At 33.7% G+C, this 19191-nt stretch overlaps 2 protein-coding genes across 2 annotated transcripts; one reads left to right on the forward strand and one right to left on the reverse strand.

Moving 5' to 3' along the window:
• Positions 1-509: 509 nt before the first annotated feature.
• Positions 510-4817, reverse strand: LOC140779376 (uncharacterized). The gene is made up of 4 exons (XM_073124404.1): positions 4523-4817; positions 4236-4418; positions 4086-4145; positions 510-1042 (listed from the first exon to the last, which is right to left on the reverse strand). The coding sequence occupies exons 1-4, from the start codon at positions 4715-4717 to the stop codon at positions 761-763; spliced, it is 720 nt and encodes a 239-aa protein (XP_072980505.1). The 5' UTR covers positions 4718-4817; the 3' UTR covers positions 510-760.
• A 4857-nt stretch (positions 4818-9674) lies between these two features.
• On the forward strand, positions 9675-15801 carry LOC140779272 (ATP synthase subunit beta, mitochondrial-like). Its single transcript, XM_073124286.1, has 9 exons — positions 9675-10256; positions 12781-12856; positions 12997-13085; positions 13208-13325; positions 13424-13527; positions 13625-13783; positions 13859-14083; positions 14187-14498; positions 15501-15801. Exons 1-9 carry the CDS (start codon positions 9777-9779, stop codon positions 15612-15614), a joined length of 1677 nt encoding a protein of 558 aa, XP_072980387.1. The 5' UTR covers positions 9675-9776; the 3' UTR covers positions 15615-15801.
• Positions 15802-19191: the final 3390 nt, after the last annotated feature.

Raw genomic sequence — 19191 nt, forward strand, 5'->3', positions numbered from 1 at the left:
ATGCTTGGAAATCTTTCTTCTTTCTTACATAATGTATCGGAATTTGATGCATAGATTGGAATCCTTATTGTCTACGATGATCATAAACCATGTAGATGCCTAACTTTATAATCTGCAGCCAAATCCATACATTGGGGCACAAAATAGACGTCCAAATCTATTGTAAGCCTTATTTGGTTTGAAACTAGATCTTAAGCTCAACTAATTAGTCTCATTTCTTAATCTTAATTTTTTTTTAAAAAAAATTAGTTAAATATAAAAAATAAAAAAATATTTAGTTATTGAATCAATTTAGGAGTTTTTGAACTAGTTCAGAAGAGCTTCCTAAACTCAAAGCAAATAGTTAACGATTTGTATGCACATGAATGAAGATGTTGCAATGGGTATCAAGAATTTTGATACATATCAACATATTCTTTTTCCTTTTTTTGTAAAATGAAATACAGACTAATACATACTAAATAACATGAAATGAAACAATGTTAAAAGGCAAAATGAAATTGTCAAAGTTTACATAGTATTGACAAAATTTATTACCTTATGCAGAAAAGATATACATGAGATGATGAACAGATTTCTTATGAAGGTAAGCTGTGAAAGACTCATCTGATGAAATAATCACACATTTACAATTCCTAAAATCACATCTACATGGTGGAACATCATGTATTATTCTATGTCCAAATGATCACCCTTTTCATAATAGAGGCAATAAAATAGCTAGTTCATGTCTGGTCTTTGACTGCGTCCTTAATTCGAACTATGTAGCACGGCGACATCGACACCAGAATGCAATGCCTCCACCTCTGCCTTGAGCAACAGCTAATTCCTCATCTACATAAAACCAGACAAAGAAAGGATCTTTGTTGCTAGGTTCCCGGTCCTCTGCTTTCAAACCAATCTGCAAAGGACCAAATGGCCCAACTTTTATGCGAATGCACTCGAAGATGAATGCCAGTATTCTGTTCTTCCACGAAAGCCTCCCCTCAAAGGTTAGGCAGCCAATTGGCCCTAGGTAAATGCCATTTTCAATCCTATTTGCCTGACAATCCATGACAAGAACACTGAATGAAGAGAAAGAAAAGAAAGTACACATTTTTAATCACAAATTTATAGTAAATGATAACATACTTAATAATAAATAACTTGATACGGAGATTTCAGCAGCAGGTCAATTCCGATCAGTTTCTCCATGATTGACAGGTATAGAGTGGAAGCATCAGCTGTATGTAAAAGTACAGTGCTCCCAAGATGTCTTAATTTCGGGAAGGAAAATGAAGAAACCCCATTTAGATGTAAACTTAGTAGAAAATAGGAAAAGAAAAGGTGGCCTAGCTGCTGATCAGTTTATAGAAGATTTATTGTTATTATCCGAACACACGGTCGACTCAGTCAAGTCAAATCTAGTTAGTTAATTTTACTTATTATTTTTAATTTTAAATTAAAGCAAATAATCTGTTATGTAAGTAAAGTAGGGCACATTAAATCCGTCCCGCTATTGAGTTTATTTTGAGGTGTAAGGAATGCATAATGAGTTTATTATTTTATTATTTCACATTTATCTTTTATTTAAGTTGTTAGATCAATTTTATATCCCTAAGAGTATATTTTAACCTTAAAATCCTTCCAAGTTTCAAATCTTTGCCACCATATTCCTCCACGAGCCATCAACCTTATGGCCGACCTCCACTATCCCACAACTGTATGCCACTTTTCGACGATAGACGCAACATCACATAATCCATCTCAACCCGTTTCTAACCTTCCGTCACTCTTTTGGCCATGACTTCTTGCTCCGAACTCTAAATTCACTCAAAAGAAAGCCAAAAGAACTCTAATTTATGAAGCTATCATCCATTAAATTTTTATAATTTATTTACAAGCAAATCGTTCTAGATCTAGTTTGTAACTCTACCACACTTTCGACACCTTATCCTCAAAGTGACTAGTAATAATCCACACATCGGCTTGGCTCGCATCGTGCTCAAGCTTCATATAGGTCTAGCTCAATCAGCTGACATAAGCCTACCGAATCCTCACCAGTTGTCATCGGGCTTATACTCGGGCCCTAAGTCATGCTCATGGGTTTTTATTTGGTTCACACGAGTTGGTCGAGCTAGTTCGCAAAAATTCATCCGACTTCGAGATACGTGCATTTCATCCCTTCTACCTAATAGCCTAAACCCTAACCTTAGGGCTGAAAATATTTTTCAACCTAGGGACATCGCCGTGGGTTGCATGGGCGCTGACGACGACTGGGTTTAGGTTGTGGGCCACCAACAGTCGACCTCCAACAAGTCCCCGCAACGGTGGTATGTTGACATTCGACGGTGGAAGCCGAAAATCGAGCTCAAGCTCGACTATTATAGCTGTGGCCATAAGACATCGCCGATAGGTCCACTAGGCCTTGGTGTCTACAAATAGGGCCCAAGGTTCCACTACAGTGGAGGCGCCACGGCAGAAAGGCCGACAGAAGCCAACTCAATGGATGGGTTTGGCCACGCAATGATTGCCGACGTCTGTGGTGGCCACCACTAGATGGTAGTCAAATTGGACAGGCCAGTCATGACCATGATTACTACGAAAGGGTCAAACCTACGACCACAAGCCATAGTTTCACTACAATGTGGAGAGCTATTGACGGCGGCCTTCTGGCTGACAATGGCACAAACAACAACCATGGATTTGGTGTAGGAAGCCAAGGAAAGTGTTGGCGGTGGTGACTTGGACTGAGAGGGCCTGGATCGCCGTCGGTGGAAAATTAAGATTTGGCCTTTATTTTCCATCGTGGTTGAGGAAGACGGCTAGGCAATGTCGTTGGCAGTTACTTCGACATCACTGCAACAATAGTCTAAATCTGCAAAGGTGGAAGAAGCTCCATCGCAGCTGGAGGGATGGTTGCCGCAGTTTGGGGCTCCCCTCCATCTCCCTCACGAGTGGAATTTTCTTATCGTGGCTAGGCCGGTTCCACCATGGCCGGCGGTGTTGGTGACCAAGGGCGATGGTGGGTGTCTAGTAGAGCCTCTGGCAAGACCTAGATCGAGCCCTTGAGGGAGATTTGTATCTCCTTCAATTCGATTAAAAATCCTTTAAATATCGTTTCGTTGACACTCGTGGCTCATCGTCGGCAGTTGGTGGTGGTAGCACCGGAGAAATTTCCACAAAGACGGAGATGAGTTCCTAGTCCTTCAAGGGTGTTCCTTTCTCGTTCGTCTTCCTCAATCTCGTGTTAACAATTGGCCAAAGAACAATAGCTATGATACCACTATTGTGGACCAGATCTGGACGATCCACTAGTAGAAAAAAATTATGAAAATTTAATAGATGATAGGCTCACGAGTTAGGTTCTTTTGTTCAAGTGGATTTAGAATTCAGAGCAAAAAGTTGGCCAAAAGGGTGAGAGAATATCAGAAACGGGCTGAAATAGATTATCCAACAATGCGACGGTAGTCGAAGAGTGGCGGATAGCCGTGGGATGATGGATGTCAACCGTAAGAGTGGATGACTCGTGGAGGAAGATGCTAGCTAGAGTTTGGAAGCTTAGAAGGATTCTACGATTAAGATCTACTCCTAAAAAAATAAAGACAATCTAATAGCTCAAATATAAAATAATAAAATAACTAAACTCAATATTCATTCCGGACACCTCAAAATAACCCATGTTCACTTTATAGAAGTAATAGGTTATTCAATTCGCTGTACTTAGCTTACATAACAGATTATCTGCTTTAGTTCAAATTTAAAAGCAATAAGTAAAATCATCTAACTAGACTAGATTTCATATGACTTATAAGCCTACAAGAGTCAATAGACAAAAGTTAATGTGTAAAAATGGATGCAAGAAACTCCAGAGTGTAAACGTAATAAGTGATCATTGTACAGGGAGTAACAATTCTACCACAAATATTCCCCCGCATTAGTGAGGGAAGAGAGAAGTTTTGCATGTAATGCTTGTGCTCTTACAGTATTATCCGATCAAAGAATCAAGAAAATCCAATTGAATGTCAATATAGTCATCAAAAGATCACAGAAAAGGTGGCAATTTTAATAAAAGAAAATAGAGGAACACAAATTAAGAAGCTCACCGCAGCATCAAATCGCTGCACCGCGGTAACCGGGAAATACTGCCCCTTCTCCAGTCGACCCTAACACCACAACCACCAAAAGGATTGTAAAGACCCAAATCCAACAAGGGACCAGACGCAAAAGAGGCAGACACAGAGAGATGAGCTCACCTTAGCTGTAAAGATAAGCATCCATGTCCTCCCCGGAGACTCCGAGCCGCCAAGAGTTTCGAAGAAGGACGAAGGATCCACCCTGTATTTCTTGATCACGGCCAATGCGGAGAGCACCTCCGCCGCCGGGACCTTCCTCGTCTTCGCCGCGGCCTTTAGCACCCCGACGCTCTCCGCTACGCCCTACGATGACCACCAAACACCAAGCGAAGAAACCCAGATCAAGAAACGATCTTAATCCGAAGGATTGAAGGAGGAAAGGAAGTGGATTCTTGGATTACACCGACCGATTCCTTCTCCTTCTCAAGGGCCCCTGCTTCTGGTGCTGCGGTGGCTCGGGTAGATTGGTGGAGACGAGGGGTTAGGGTTCTGGGAGGAGGTAAGGTCGGGAGTCTGAAGAGGAGACGGGAGCGGTTCTGGAGGACAAGAGGTTGAGGAGGAGAAGGGGAGGGTGGTGAGGAAATGGAGAAGAAAGGAGCCATTTTTGGGTGGGCTTTGTTAGTGCTTGAGCGCAGTGCTGTGGTCGAGAATTTTGGTATTTCGAGCGCGGCAACGGATAAAATAATCGTGTGGTGTTTCAGTGCACCGTAACGGAGAAATTTTGGTATCTGAGAACTATCGCTATGTATTTAAAATAACTGCATCTAGCCTTAATTAAATTTAGCCCCTTTTAACTATTATTTTTTTTTTTTTACATATACTCTCTAACTCTTTTTTTAATCGCGTAGACATTCTTACCTAAGAAAATTTTTAATACGGAGAATTTATATAAGTTTTATTTTATGAGAGGTCTACGTGGATATTTTTTCTTAGTTCTAATATTATATATATATATATATATAATAAAATTCACAGAATATATGTGGAAAATTGTTATAGTTCAGAAAAGTAAGTATAATTATCTTAATTTAATAAAAAATTATTATTTTTATTTATGAATATTATAAAATATCTTTTTATATCGCTAAGTATAACTTATATACGATAATCTTAATGCCCCACTTTAATAAAGCGAATGTCAAAATAAGTTTATATCTCAATATTTATTAGAAAAAAAAATATAAATGTTACATATAGAAACGCATATAAATGTTGACATTATATTTATATTTATATAAATCAATTATGCATAAAATCAATTGCACATATAGATTTTTTGTTTATATTTATTTCTCATTTAACACTATAAATGTTGGATATGAAAATGCATGAAATCAATTGGCTTCTTAAGAAAATACTTTCAATTACACTTTTAATAAAACATAGCCTTTTAATACACTGGTGTATACTCACTAATATGATCATTAGGTAGGTGTAATTATATTGATTAATTACAGTTATAAATATATATTTATAACTTATATATTTTTAGATAATATATTCTGTCCCCATGTATTTATGCCTAAAATAATTTTACATCTTATACTTCAAAAAGTCTTAAACTAGTCTCTACACTGACGACTAAAGTGATATCGTTAAATATTATATCTAACTTAAAAGGGCACACACAAATAACTAATAAAACTGACTAGTTAGATTATTTCCTTCCATTTCTAGTTTTTTTTTTAAAAAAAAATGTCATTCCCTTTTATATAAGTCTATTATTTATCATTTTACCCATTTTCTTTCTTTCTTTACTTTCTTTTCTATCTATGGCCTCTTACCAACCATTATTTATAAATAATCTATTAAGGTCGTCATGCTATTGTGGTCAAAGAGCTCTAATTAAAATAGCTTGAACATATAGTAATATGGGGAGAAGGTTTTTAGGTTTACAAATTATATGGTAAGTATTATTAAATATAATTTTTTATGAGACTTAATTAGTAGTTAGATCACAGCTAATGGTGTAATTTTAGGGCAATAATACACATTATGTCTATTCTGAATGATTTGATTCACACTATTATGCCAGCGTGGAAGAGAATTGCTACCAAGGATGATACAAAAAATTAACAAATTAGACATGGAATTAAATGTAAGAAGAAATAGAACTTTTATTCCAAAGCTATAAAGTTTGTTTTTATTGCAATTAAGTGAACAAAACCCTATTCTACTTGTGTTGATAGATTTTTGTAAAGAGTATGATATAATAAAAAATTTTAAAATAATTGATACAGTGTTCCAATTTTAAGTGTAACAATAGAAAATTTTGAAGTAATTGATACAGTGTTCTAGTGTTCGAGCATTGCAATAGAAAAATTTAAAGTAACTAATACAATGTTCCAGTATTCAAGCATTTGAACGGCGAACTGAACTCACCTACGATTTCTAAAAGATAAAGATAAATATATCTTGAAGATAAGATAAACATATTTAAGAAATAAGATAAATACCTCTTAGAGTTAAATATCTTTTAAAGATAAAATAAATATCTTTTAAAGATAACATAAAAATATTTTCAAACAGATTTCACGAAAAGATTTAATAAAGATTCTATGATTCTGTTTGAACGCAAGTTTACCTCGTTCAAATGGTTTGACTTAAGACTGTATCTTCAAATAGCTTTGAACGATTGTTAGGATGTGTTTAAATAGCTAAAAATATTTCTCTATATTTTCAAACGCTTTTCATGGTGTATTTGATTGACAAAATGTACAATTAGATGTAAAGTGATCGTTTCGATGCCTTTGAATAGTTTTTCATACTACTTAAACCGTCGTGACACTATTTAAGCAATTCAATAATTACTATAAAATCATTTCAAATACTATGACTTTAAAATCAATTTTTTACTTTAATATTTTTCATCAAACATTTCATAAATTGCCATAATTTATGTACATGCTCATACATAAAATTTGGACATATTACATAAATAAAAATTATGTTTTTAAATATAATTTGTCAGTTACATACATAAAAATAAAACCTAACATTATATAACAAAAAATCAAAGCATGATCTTTTAGCTTCAAAGTAAAAAACTCACTTTCAATTCCACTAATTAGGACTTTCTCCTTCATGCCGCTATCATCCTCACCCTTAAAAAAAATGCATAATTAAAAATATAATAAACTCTATAAATACACTACTTACTTCAGCTATTAAACTATATAAATGCATATACATACTTTAAAATAAAATACATAGATATATATGTGAAATGTGTAGATGTACATGTATCAATAATTATGAATAATTTTCTAAGAGAATGTGATAAAGTTGCCACACCCCTTGCAATAAGGTTATTTTCTATTGTTGCTTCTTATTTTTAATTTACTTTACCACTAAAGTTGTTAAAAGACGATGAAATGTGTATATAAGAAAAAAAAATGAAAGTTGTTAAAAGACAACGAAATGTAAATTTTCACTATTATCTCTGATTAATCTTTTATTTTATTAATTAAAGAGCGATTATAGAGACTTGTATAGAAAATATAAAGAATAATTAAGGCATAAAAAAAGGAGAAGAAAAAGAAAAAGAAGAAGACTTGTATAGAAAGTGTATAGAAAAAATAACAAAAGTTGTTATTATATTTGTGAAAGTTATTATTACATTTATAAAAGTTGTTAATATATTTCTTTTTCTTCTTATTTTCTATTGTTGCTCTTTATTTTTAATCTATTTCATCATTGAAGTTGTTAATAGACAACGAAATATGTATAGAAAAAAAAAGTTGTTAAAAGATAATGAAATATAAATTCTCACCACTATCGCTACTTAATCTCTTACTTTATTAATTAAATAACAATTATAGAGAATTGTATAAAAAAAAATGATTAATAGAGATTTGTATAGAAAAAACAACGAAAGTTATTATTATATTTACAAAAGTTGTTATTATATTTACGAAAGTTGTTAATATTTTCTTATTCTTATTATTTTCTATTGTTATTTTTTTCTTAAGTTATTTCATCAAAGTTGTTAAGAGACAACGAAATGTGTAGAAGAAAAAAGAAAAGAAAGTTGTTAAAATACAACAAATATAAATTTTTACCACTATCTCTAATTAATCTCTTACTTTATTAATTAAACAGCAACTAAAGAGACTTGTATAGAAAAAAAAAAATAATCAAGGCATAGAAGAAGAAGAAAAAGAAGAAAAAAAAGAAAAAAAGAAAAAAGAAAGAAGAATAAAAATAAGCAATAGTAGAAAAAAAAAAATAAGTATAAGAAGAAAACTAAATATTAACAACTTTCATAAATATAATAACAACTTTCACAAATATAAACTTTCGTTGTTTTTTCTATACAAATCTTTATTAATCATTCTTTTCTTTCTATATAAGTCTCTATAATCACTTTTTAATTAATAAAGTAAGAGATTAATTAGCGATAGTGGTGAGAATTTATATTTCATTATCTTTTAACAACTTTTATTTTTTTATACATATTTCGTTGTCTTGCAGTAGATTAAGAAGGAGCAACAATAGAAAATAATAATAAGAAAAAGAAACATATCAACAACTTTTGTATATGTAATAACAACTTTCGCAAACATAATAACAACTTTCGTTGTTTTTTTTATATGCTTTCTATACAAGTCTTTATTAATCGTTATCTTTTTTTCATACAAGTCTCTATAATCACTCTTTAATTAATAAAATAAGAGATTAATTAGAGATAGTGGTGTGAATTTATATTTTGTTGTATTTTAACAACTTTTATTTTTTTATATATATATATTTTGTTGTCTTTTAATAACTTCAATGGTAAAATAGAAAGATCGATTAGATACTTGTATAAGAAAAAGATTAGAGATTAGAGAGCGATTAAAGACTTATATAAAAAAAAGTAGTAGAAGAAGAAGATGATGGAGAAGAAGAGGAATAATAATAATTATCAGCAATATATGAAGTAGAAGATGAAGAAAATAAAAAAGAAAATGAGTATGAGTCATTTCTCTCTTTTATAGTGTCCCGTTAATATTTAATGAGACACTAAATAACAGAAAATACAAAGTTGAAAGAAAAATAAGAAAAAAAACCTTAAGTATAAGAGAAACCTAAAATGATTTTAGCCTGCCAAATCAAAAACCAAGTAGGTTTTGGATGTAAATAACCCCTTGCAATACCCTTGTATTTATTTTACAAAGACTAACTATAGTATCTTAGCTAAATAAATTATGCTCACTATACCTTTGTAGTATTATTGGAGTTATCGTGGTTGATAATTTTTATTAGATATTCCTTGCATTATGTTAAATATAACCAAATTTTATTTTATTTTTGGTCTAATTGGAAAAGTCGAAAAAAAAAGAGGTGAACTAGAAATAACAGAATAAAGAACGAGGTAAAATATAAAAAAAAAGATTTGCTGGATTTTGTAGTGTTCGACCCCGCATGATTCGGACTCAAAATTCTCCAACTCCAACTCAAAGCCACCGTTTGACGTCCGCCGTCACACCAAACAAAATAATAGATATGCTATAACCCCCTCATCCAACCGTCCATTTCCCTCCTTAACCATCCATTGTATTATAATAACTTTTTTTATTCCTACGCTTCCGAGTTCCGAGATGCCAATGTGTAGGCCTTTCTCCTGAAGCATCCTCCCCCCTCAGTATCAAATCCCATCAGTCTGGTCCGCGCCCACTCATGGCGACGCGCCGCGTACTGTCCTCCCTCCTCCGCTCCTCCGCCCGCCGCTCGCCGGCGGCAAGCCGCGCGGCCATAGCCCCGCAGTCCACGATCCGGTCGTGCCGTCCCTCCCCCGCTGGCTTCCTCCTCTCCCGCGTCGCAGAGTATGCTACCGCGGCAGCCGCTCCGGCGCCGTCTCCGCCTCCTCCGGCGAGGCCATCCCCCGGCGAAGGTCCCAGCGGCAAGATCACCGACGAGTTCACCGGCGCCGGGGCGATCGGGAAGGTGTGCCAGGTGATCGGTGCCGTGGTGGACGTGAGGTTCGACGAGGGTCTGCCGCCGATTCTGACGGCGCTGGAGGTGTTGGACAACTCGATCCGGCTGGTGTTGGAGGTGGCGCAGCATCTTGGCGAGAATATGGTCAGGACCATCGCCATGGATGGGACAGAGGGGCTTGTCCGTGGGCAGAGGGTCTTGAACACTGGATCTCCGATCACTGTAGGTTTACTTCCTCAGTTCTCCCTGATAGTGCAGTAAATTTATTTTTGAGATGATCCATTACGGATTTAGATGATCTATTAGTGATTTTTTTTTAAGCTTACAGAGGGTAGATTTAAATTCGATGTTAATATTAGGTTTGTAGATATATCTAGGTCAGTGGCTCATGTTTTATGATTTTAATGTCTATTAGTTTGTAATCTGTTTCGTATTCTCTTGTTGTGGAAGTATGGAACTGATCATATGTAAATGCATTATGCGATCATGGCCCTTGTTTATTATTTGATCCTGGTTCTTACATTTGTGTCTCTTTCTTGAAATCTTATGTTCTCTCATGCTTTTTGTTGAGTTCATTGCCTTCATATTTATTACTTTTTTTTGTTTTTTCAACTCTGTTGGTTTATCCATTTAGATGACATGATTGTACAGTTTCTGCATTGTTTCATCTTATTCTGATTTAAATTAGTGAGTGGAGAGGCTAATGGAATTGTAAGGTTGTTTTAGAAGTCTGATGTGAAAAATTCTAGCTCCAACTGCAAATATGCTAAACTATTTGCCTACACTAGATTTCTAGGCTGAATGTTATCAATTACTTGGAAAGCAATAAACTAGAGAGCTAGCATACTATAGTCATGTTTAAAAGATAAGCATTTAAACGAACTAAGATAATGCTCACAAAACCATCACATTCACACAATTTTTACGTGGAAAACCTTTCTCAATTAAGAAAGGAAAAAATCATGGATCTGTTCAACTGAATCAATCTATTGCTATATAAATCGGGTACAAATACTTACAACCTTCATGAATATCACATGGTATACCAATTGTACACAGTGATTGTAGTCCCCCTCCTGCGTTTGCACGAGGTCTTTCTCGGTTAACTTATCCTTGCCAATAGATTGCCTCCGCATTTGGTTCTCACCCTAGCTACAGATTGAAGCTTTGCAAGGTTGGTGGTGAGGTGTGGTGGCATGAACACAGTTGAACTCCACAAGACCTTTTGCTACAAAACTCCAATTTGAGGTGACCTTGATATGTAATGAGTGATCTCCCCAATTCCCTTTGGCTCTTAGGGTTTCTTTGATATGAGAGAAATATTGGAACAAAGTCTCCAGATGTGGCCTTTTATAGTTATATGAGATCAAGTGAGATAGATGGCAGAGATATGCAATCAGCCTCTTCATTACCATCTTTGTGCAATGTCGACATTCAAACAAAAATATTAGGGTTTGCATTCCGGTGTTCAAACACCATTGAATGCCATCCAGGCAAGATGCTCATCGAACACTCTCTAAATAGCGGTCACAGTCTTAGGGATTTTGCAACCCTTTTGATCAAGTGCACAAGTCGTTTGAACGCTCCATATCAGCATTTGAATATTGATAGTATGTTCGAGTTTAGTCTTCAAAACTATTTGGCCTTGTTTGGTTTGAGACTAAGCTCTAAACTAGATTAATTTAGTTTTATTTTTTAGTTTTGATTTAGGTACTTTGAAATAGACTAAAGTAATTTAGTGTTTGATTCTAAACTAGGCTAATAATATATTTATTATTTGTGATATGATGTGAAAAAATTAAAAAAAAGTATTAGTTTTGGAGGAAAATAAATGATATGTAAATTTGATGGACGAAAATATCCTTTTGTCATTATGGTGGTCATTATTATAATATACAAATATTATATAGTGTTTAATAATTTATAATTTTTTATATTATGATAATATAGTATTATAATATTTGTATATTATTATATTAAAATGTAATATTACTATATTATAATATATAAATATTATAATATATATTATATAAATATTATAATATTATAATATTTATATATAATAATATTATAATATATATTTGTAAGCTTAAATACATATTTGTTTGTTTATATAGTGTCTATAATAGTCATTTGTGTACTTAAGTGCATATTTGTTGATTTATATAGTGTCTATAATAGTCGCAAGCTTAAGTGCTCGTTTGTAGGTTTAAGTGCATATTTGCTGGCTTATATAATATTTATAATAGTTGTGGGCTTAAGTATATATTTGCTGGCATATACGGTGTTTATAATAATTAAAGATAAAATTAAAATCAATTTAAAATGATATAAAAATTTATATATTAATATTTATTTAGGGAATGAGTACTAAACTAGATTAGGAAAAAAAATATAATTTGTTGTTTGGTTACTGAATCAGATTAGGGTTCTCTGAACGAGTTTAGGGACTTCCCCTAAACTCAAAACAAACAGGGGCTTGAGAAATGCCGAGTCTTATATTTCTAAGTCTCTAGCTTATTTTTTTGGCCCCAATCTCCTAATATTTTTTGTATTGATTATGTGCAATAATTCTAAGTTTGTACAATTGTATAGAATGTGTTTTGTATCTACGGCATGTAATGCAAAAACAAAAATATGATGGGCCGCTTTTCATTTTCTATCGTGGGAACTTTATAAATTTCCTTTACTTTATTTAGATTAAAACTCTTTTTTGAGAATTTGTTGATTCTTTGACTACTACTAGGTGCCTGTCGGAAGGGCTACCCTTGGGCGCATTATGAATGTCATTGGAGAGCCCATTGATGAGAAGGGTGAAATAAGTAGGTTTCCTGTGGAAAAACTCTAACTAAGATGTTTGATATTTTAGTTGAGGTTACTATAACAGATATTTAAGTATGTAAGTAATGTAGCATAATTGGATCATTAGTTGATGTTTAAATTTCTTTGCCTTCTGCAACAGAGACGAATCACTTCCTTCCTATTCATCGTGAAGCCCCTGCTTTTGTTGAGCAGGCAACGGAACAACAGATTCTCGTAACTGGGATCAAGGTACAATATTTTTTCCTTTGTAGTTCTGCTGTGAATCTTAATATTTTATTATTGCCATGTACTTCAAAGTTCAAACCATTTTGTCACACACTTCAGTTATAATTTACAGTTGTCTTCTGCAGGTTGTTGATCTTTTGGCACCTTACCAAAGAGGTGGAAAAATTGGTCTGTTCGGTGGTGCTGGTGTGGGTAAAACTGTTCTTATAATGGAACTGATCAACAATGTCGCCAAAGCCCATGGTTAGTAATAGAGATGATCCTTATCTTCTTTTTTATTTTCTTATAATTTTTCTTTTTTTTTTAATTCTCCACCAATCCATATTTCCCCTATCTTGTAGGTGGTTTCTCTGTCTTTGCTGGTGTTGGAGAGCGGACTCGTGAAGGCAATGACTTGTACAGGGAAATGATTGAAAGTGGTGTTATTAAGCTTGGGGATAAGCAGGTTCAAATATTACATTTTCCTTTTATTTGTTTAACATGTCAGTAAGTGTCTTTTGTTTAACCCCTGAGTTTTGTAACTTTGTTGTACTTTATTGCAGAGCGACAGTAAGTGTGCTCTTGTCTATGGGCAAATGAATGAGCCGCCAGGTGCTCGTGCTCGTGTTGGATTGACTGGCTTGACTGTGGCAGAGCACTTTCGAGATGCTGAGGGGCAAGATGTGCTCCTTTTCATTGACAACATTTTCCGTTTCACTCAAGTGAGCATTTTGGGAGTTTGAACCTTCTTAGGCATGTTATGACGATTATTTTCTCACTTGTGATGCATTTCTAAGGCAAACTCGGAAGTGTCTGCATTGCTTGGTCGTATCCCATCTGCTGTTGGTTACCAGCCAACATTAGCCACTGACCTTGGAGGGCTTCAAGAGCGTATTACAACGACAAAGAAGGGTTCTATTACTTCTGTGCAAGCTATATACGTGCCTGCTGATGACTTAACTGATCCAGCACCTGCAACTACTTTTGCTCACCTTGATGCGACGACGGTGCTGTCACGACAGGTTCTTCTATCTAACCTTGAATGATCCTGTAAACAACCTTTTGTATTGTGTGTTTTAATTTTTTGTAAAGCTGACTTTATAGAATTTGTTTATTGTTGGCTAGATATCTGAACTTGGTATATATCCTGCTGTCGACCCTCTTGATTCAACATCTAGAATGCTTTCTCCTCATGTATTGGGAGAAGATCACTACAACACGGCTCGTGGTGTCCAGAAGGTTCTTCAGAACTATAAGAATCTTCAAGATATTATTGCTATTTTGGGGATGGATGAACTTAGTGAAGATGACAAGTTGACTGTTGCCCGTGCTCGTAAGATTCAACGGTTTTTGAGCCAGCCATTCCATGTTGCTGAAGTATTCACTGGTGCACCTGGAAAGTATGTTGAATTGAAAGAAAGTGTCAACAGCTTCCAGGTGAGAAATCTTTTGAAAGAAGTAAACTAATTTGTTTACTTTTCCTATAGAATTTCTTCTAATGAATCAAGTTTTATTTGTATTGTTTATATAGTAGCTGTTTTGTGTGTAATCATTTCCTTCTTTTATACCTGAAACGCTCTATAGGAAAACAAGTTGATCATAAAATGTGAGTATGGCAGAATGCTGAGCTTCTAAGGTTAAATAAATAGTACTGGTCTTTGTGACATACATTAATTCTTTCCATATCTCAACGAAATTAAGATGCAACAATTCATAGGTTGAACTACCTGAAAATAGTTACCAGATTAGATAACATGTATGCAGATGATGGTTGAGAAGGCTTTCAGAAGAGGCTTAAATTTTCAGTGTCTCCGTTCAATTTTAAGCTTTTCCATGGTAACATCTGACAGGCAGAGTGCACCCTTAGCGGTTCACTTATCAGTTTATGTTTTTTGGAAAATACTGAATTGTTAAGCATTTCGAATGGAATTGCTGAAGATTTCACTGTATACAACACAAATACAATCTATGCACACCTATCCCTGTGTAATGGCACAAGCTTATTCTCTTAGTAGTTCTGACCCGTGCCTATTCTAATAAATGCTCTGTGAAGAGGCGAGGGATTAAAAACTCCTACATTAGTACATTTGCGAAAATTCTATAGAAGTTTGTGTCTTGATTCAGTACATTGATTTTAATGATTAGTTTATCACAATAACGAATCTGGAGATCTAGGATTTGCAATGTATTAATTTGGAGAACTAAATTTAGTAGAAATTGACACTACTAAATTATCATATGATTGATGCTCTGGTCTTATAACAAATTCCACATTGAGCAGTATTATTTATTTTAACTCCATATAATAGATTGTGCTATTATTGCTCTTGCTTTCCCTTTTCTTAATTACATTTTGATTTCTGGGTATGCAAATTATAGGCATTGCCTAGCAGTTCTATAATGTGTCATTGTCCCTGATACCTCCATTTCTATTGACAGGGAGTTCTGGATGGAAAGTATGATGATCTTTCTGAGCAGTCCTTCTACATGGTTGGAGGAATCGAGGAAGTCATTGCGAAGGCTGAGAAGATTGCTAAGGAATCTGCTTCCTGAGCTAGTGTTTGATTCATTTAGAAGAATGTAAAATATGCAGTGTTTCATCCCTGCATCATCACGACAAATTTTTTGAGGTCCGGAAGTTTGATGTAACTCCTTTAGTGTTTATTTCTGTAGATTCCGACGGAAGAGGAAGCACCACCTGCTTTGCAGGACGTTTTTAATGGAATAAACATTCTGAGCATTGATTTTACCTTCATGCATTTGTATTTGTATCTTTTATGCCATAAACCCTATGTTAGTCTCCTGCAAAGCTCTTCATTTTCTTCTTCCTTGGTGTGTGCTTTTCTCAATCTCCACTTCCAGTCTCATCTCACAGAAGACATTCTCCTTTTCGGATGAAAAGAGGAGGTCCAATATCTACGCCTGTTGCCATTAATCCATTTGTCCAATTAGCACTAGATTATGACAATTACATTCCAAACTTTTTTTCCTTTGTTATTCTTGAGTTGTAATTGGAAAGCCTGCTGCAGCACAAATGCGGCATTGAGGATAAGAGGATTCTCTGCAATATCTGCCTGCCTGACAGCATATATTGATAGTTCTCACGAATGTAACAATCTATCTTTTTTTTCTTTTCTTTTCTTTATTTTGGGATTTTTATAAATCACATCCTATATATTGCGTATTTTATGATTCGCACTACATTTTTTAAAATTTTATAATGCAATTCCTCATTTTCTCTATAACGTTCATTTAACACTCTGAATTAACTTAACTTAATCGTAATCAAATTAAATGATACTAGAAAGAGAATATTGTTATAATCAACTATGCAATTTATAATATTTTTAAATTGTTCTTGTACTTATCTCTAATTTTATTTATAACTTAAACATCCATACTTATTGTTTTTTTTTTCAAACCATAAAGAAGTCACTTAAATGCCAAGCCAATCTTAGGGCTTCTAAACTTCAAAGCCATGGAGATCTTAGAGCTCCCCAAACACTAAGCCCATTTTGTTGCTTGCAACCTCAAAGATGGGGAGGGAGATGAAGAAAATTTAGGAAAGAAGGAGAAAATAAATGTTTGAGCTAGAGAGATAGAGAAAAATAGGTAAAGTTGGGGGAAGCTTCTAAGGCTTGTACGTGAAAATGATTTTCGGAGATTCTTGTGGGTTTTGCTATAATTTTATGAGGTAGGGTTTAGTTATATTAGAGCAACTCCAATCGGGCTCCAAATTTCAAATTTGAAGCCCGGTTGAACTCCAATAGGACTCTAAAACTAACTCCAATTTGGAGTTAGAAATAGTGGGGCTCCAAATTTGGAGCCCCACCATGAAAATGGAGCCCGGCTCCATTTGTCATTTCAACCTTTTAAAAATACCAAAATTGGCCGATAATTATTATATTTAATAATTTTAATTCTATTTGTATCCTTTATTAAATAATTTAGTTAGTTAAACTGAATATATAATTAGTTTCACTAATCGGTATTTACAAAAATAATATCATTGGAAAGGTCTCATCGAGACCTTTAAAATGAGTCTAATATTAAATTATTTTTGAGTTAATTTAAATTTTAAATTTTTTATTATTTATAAAAATGAGTGTAATAAATTATGGGTCCTAAAATATAATTACTCAAAATTATTCCCAATGTAAATATTAAAAATTAAAATACATTAGATAATTTGGTCAAGAAAGAAGGTGGCTACGGAGATGGCTTACCGAATATTAAACATCTATTGCTTTTATTATGTTTGGTTAATTTCTGCTTATTTTATGTAATGTAATTTTGATATTTTTAGTTAATGACATGCAATACTTATTTCGTGTAATATAATTAGATGCGTTTAATTAAAAAATTAGTAATTTAAAATTACTTCTGAAACTATTGAATATTAGTCTTATTTTAAAGATCTTGATGAAAGTTTTCTAACCATATATTTTTATTAAAAAATAATAACGCTATGATGACCTATTAAATAATTTAAATAATATAATAATACATATTATATTATTATTTTAATATATATGGAGTCCGGTGCGTTAGAGTGCACCGGGCTCTTGCTCCATTTTTGGCTCTATATTTGAAGCCTTTGGACTTCAAATGTGGAGCTAACGTTAGAGATGCTCTAAGAGGATTTAGATTTTGTGGGGGTTAGGGTTTAGTTTGTGAGGCAGAGTTTAGTTATAGATAAGAGGATTTAAATTTTGTGGGATTAGAGTTTAGTTTCTGAGGTAGGGTTTAGATATAGATAAGATGATTTAGATTTTATGGGGTTAGGATTTAGTTTGGGGAAGAACGATTTTGTGGGGATTTAAATTAGGTCAGAAACTTTTAAGGATATTTTAGTAATTTTTGAACTAGAGTCACATAAACTATATAACATGATTAATGCCAATTAGTTAAAGTAACCTTATGGTGTTAAATGAATATTCTAGAAAAAAAAATGAGAGGTAGCGTTATAAATCCTCCAAAGACAGAGTGTGAATCACAAAATAGGCAAAATGTATAGAATTGAATCTTCTCGTATTGTTTCAGTTGCAAATTCCCTTTTTTTTTTATCATGATCTTGAAGAAATAGTGAAACCTTGTACATGCTATTGTTACATTGAGAGATCCTGGAAATAAATTTTCTAAGCCTGTTTACAGTAATTGGTTGGATCAACATTTGCTTGGTTCAATTGCTCTCTAGACAATAAATTTGGAACTTCCATTATATCAACTATTTGATAACGGACTAGTTTCTCTGCCTCCAGAACTATGAGGGTTCTATTTAATTATATCAAAGGATATGGATAGCAGGGGACTTTTGTTATCCTCGTCGTTCGAGAATTATAAGTGATGAAATTTACTCCCAGATAGAGTTTCCCAGAAGTCATCTTGCAGATTAGGTATTGTGTGCTGTCATTGTACTACACTAACTTAATTGTATTACAACCATGTATTGCCTACATCTTAAGGTGACGTTTGGACGTTGGAAAAAGTCCCAAGTTAGTTTAGCTATGATAATTTCTTAAACTTAAATAAGCTGCTTAAAACCAGCTTAAACCAATATAGTATTTGGATGTAAACGAATATAATGATATAATAATAATTATGGTTGATGTGATATAAAAAAATAATAAATTTAGAAGATATTCTAATAAACGACTCAATTACACTTTTGGATGATAAAGAGAGAGAATGATTGAAACAATAGCTTGAATAATAGTTGATTGAAGTGATGTGTCTTGTTAAATGCAAAATAGTAAGTAAATTTCATTGGTTAATATAAATTATTGGATTAAAAGAAGTAGGTAGTGTTAAACTAAATTGCTATTTGGATAATAAACTAGTATAACTCTTACTATCCAAATGCAACTAAAGAGCTTGCATGTACACTTGCATTATCAAATTTGTCACAGCAAATACCTTAATTAATGGGAAAAGAATGGTATGATTCAACTACTAAAACTCTTCTTCAACACAAAAGATTAAGCTATTAATAAGTGTGTGCCCCATAATTTATGTCAACCATTTCACACTACTCTCACATGTCTCAACATCTATCAAATTTAAAAAGAGATGAAAAGTAACAAAGAAGATATAAAAGAGTTGCAATATAAACTCTAAAACTAGGGAAAAA

This window comes from Typha angustifolia, chromosome 15 (genome assembly GCF_048772165.1).
Source record: "Typha angustifolia cultivar Huaian chromosome 15, ASM4877216v1, whole genome shotgun sequence".
NCBI classification, from domain to species: Eukaryota; Viridiplantae; Streptophyta; class Magnoliopsida; order Poales; family Typhaceae; genus Typha; species Typha angustifolia.

Coding starts and splice junctions, on each gene's coding strand:
- LOC140779376 (XM_073124404.1), bottom strand. CDS start 4,717: ATGGCTCCTTTCTTCTCCATTTCCTCACCACCCTCCCCTTCTCCTCCT. Junction 4,419..4,522: donor TTGAGAAGGAGAAGGAATCG/GTCGGTGTAATC, acceptor TGGTCATCGTAG/GGCGTAGCGGAGAGCGTCGG. Junction 4,146..4,235: donor TGCTTATCTTTACAGCTAAG/GTGAGCTCATCT, acceptor TTGTGGTGTTAG/GGTCGACTGGAGAAGGGGCA.
- LOC140779272 (XM_073124286.1), top strand. CDS start 9,777: ATGGCGACGCGCCGCGTACTGTCCTCCCTCCTCCGCTCCTCCGCCCGC. Junction 13,086..13,207: donor TTCTCGTAACTGGGATCAAG/GTACAATATTTT, acceptor TGTCTTCTGCAG/GTTGTTGATCTTTTGGCACC. Junction 13,784..13,858: donor ACATTTTCCGTTTCACTCAA/GTGAGCATTTTG, acceptor TGCATTTCTAAG/GCAAACTCGGAAGTGTCTGC.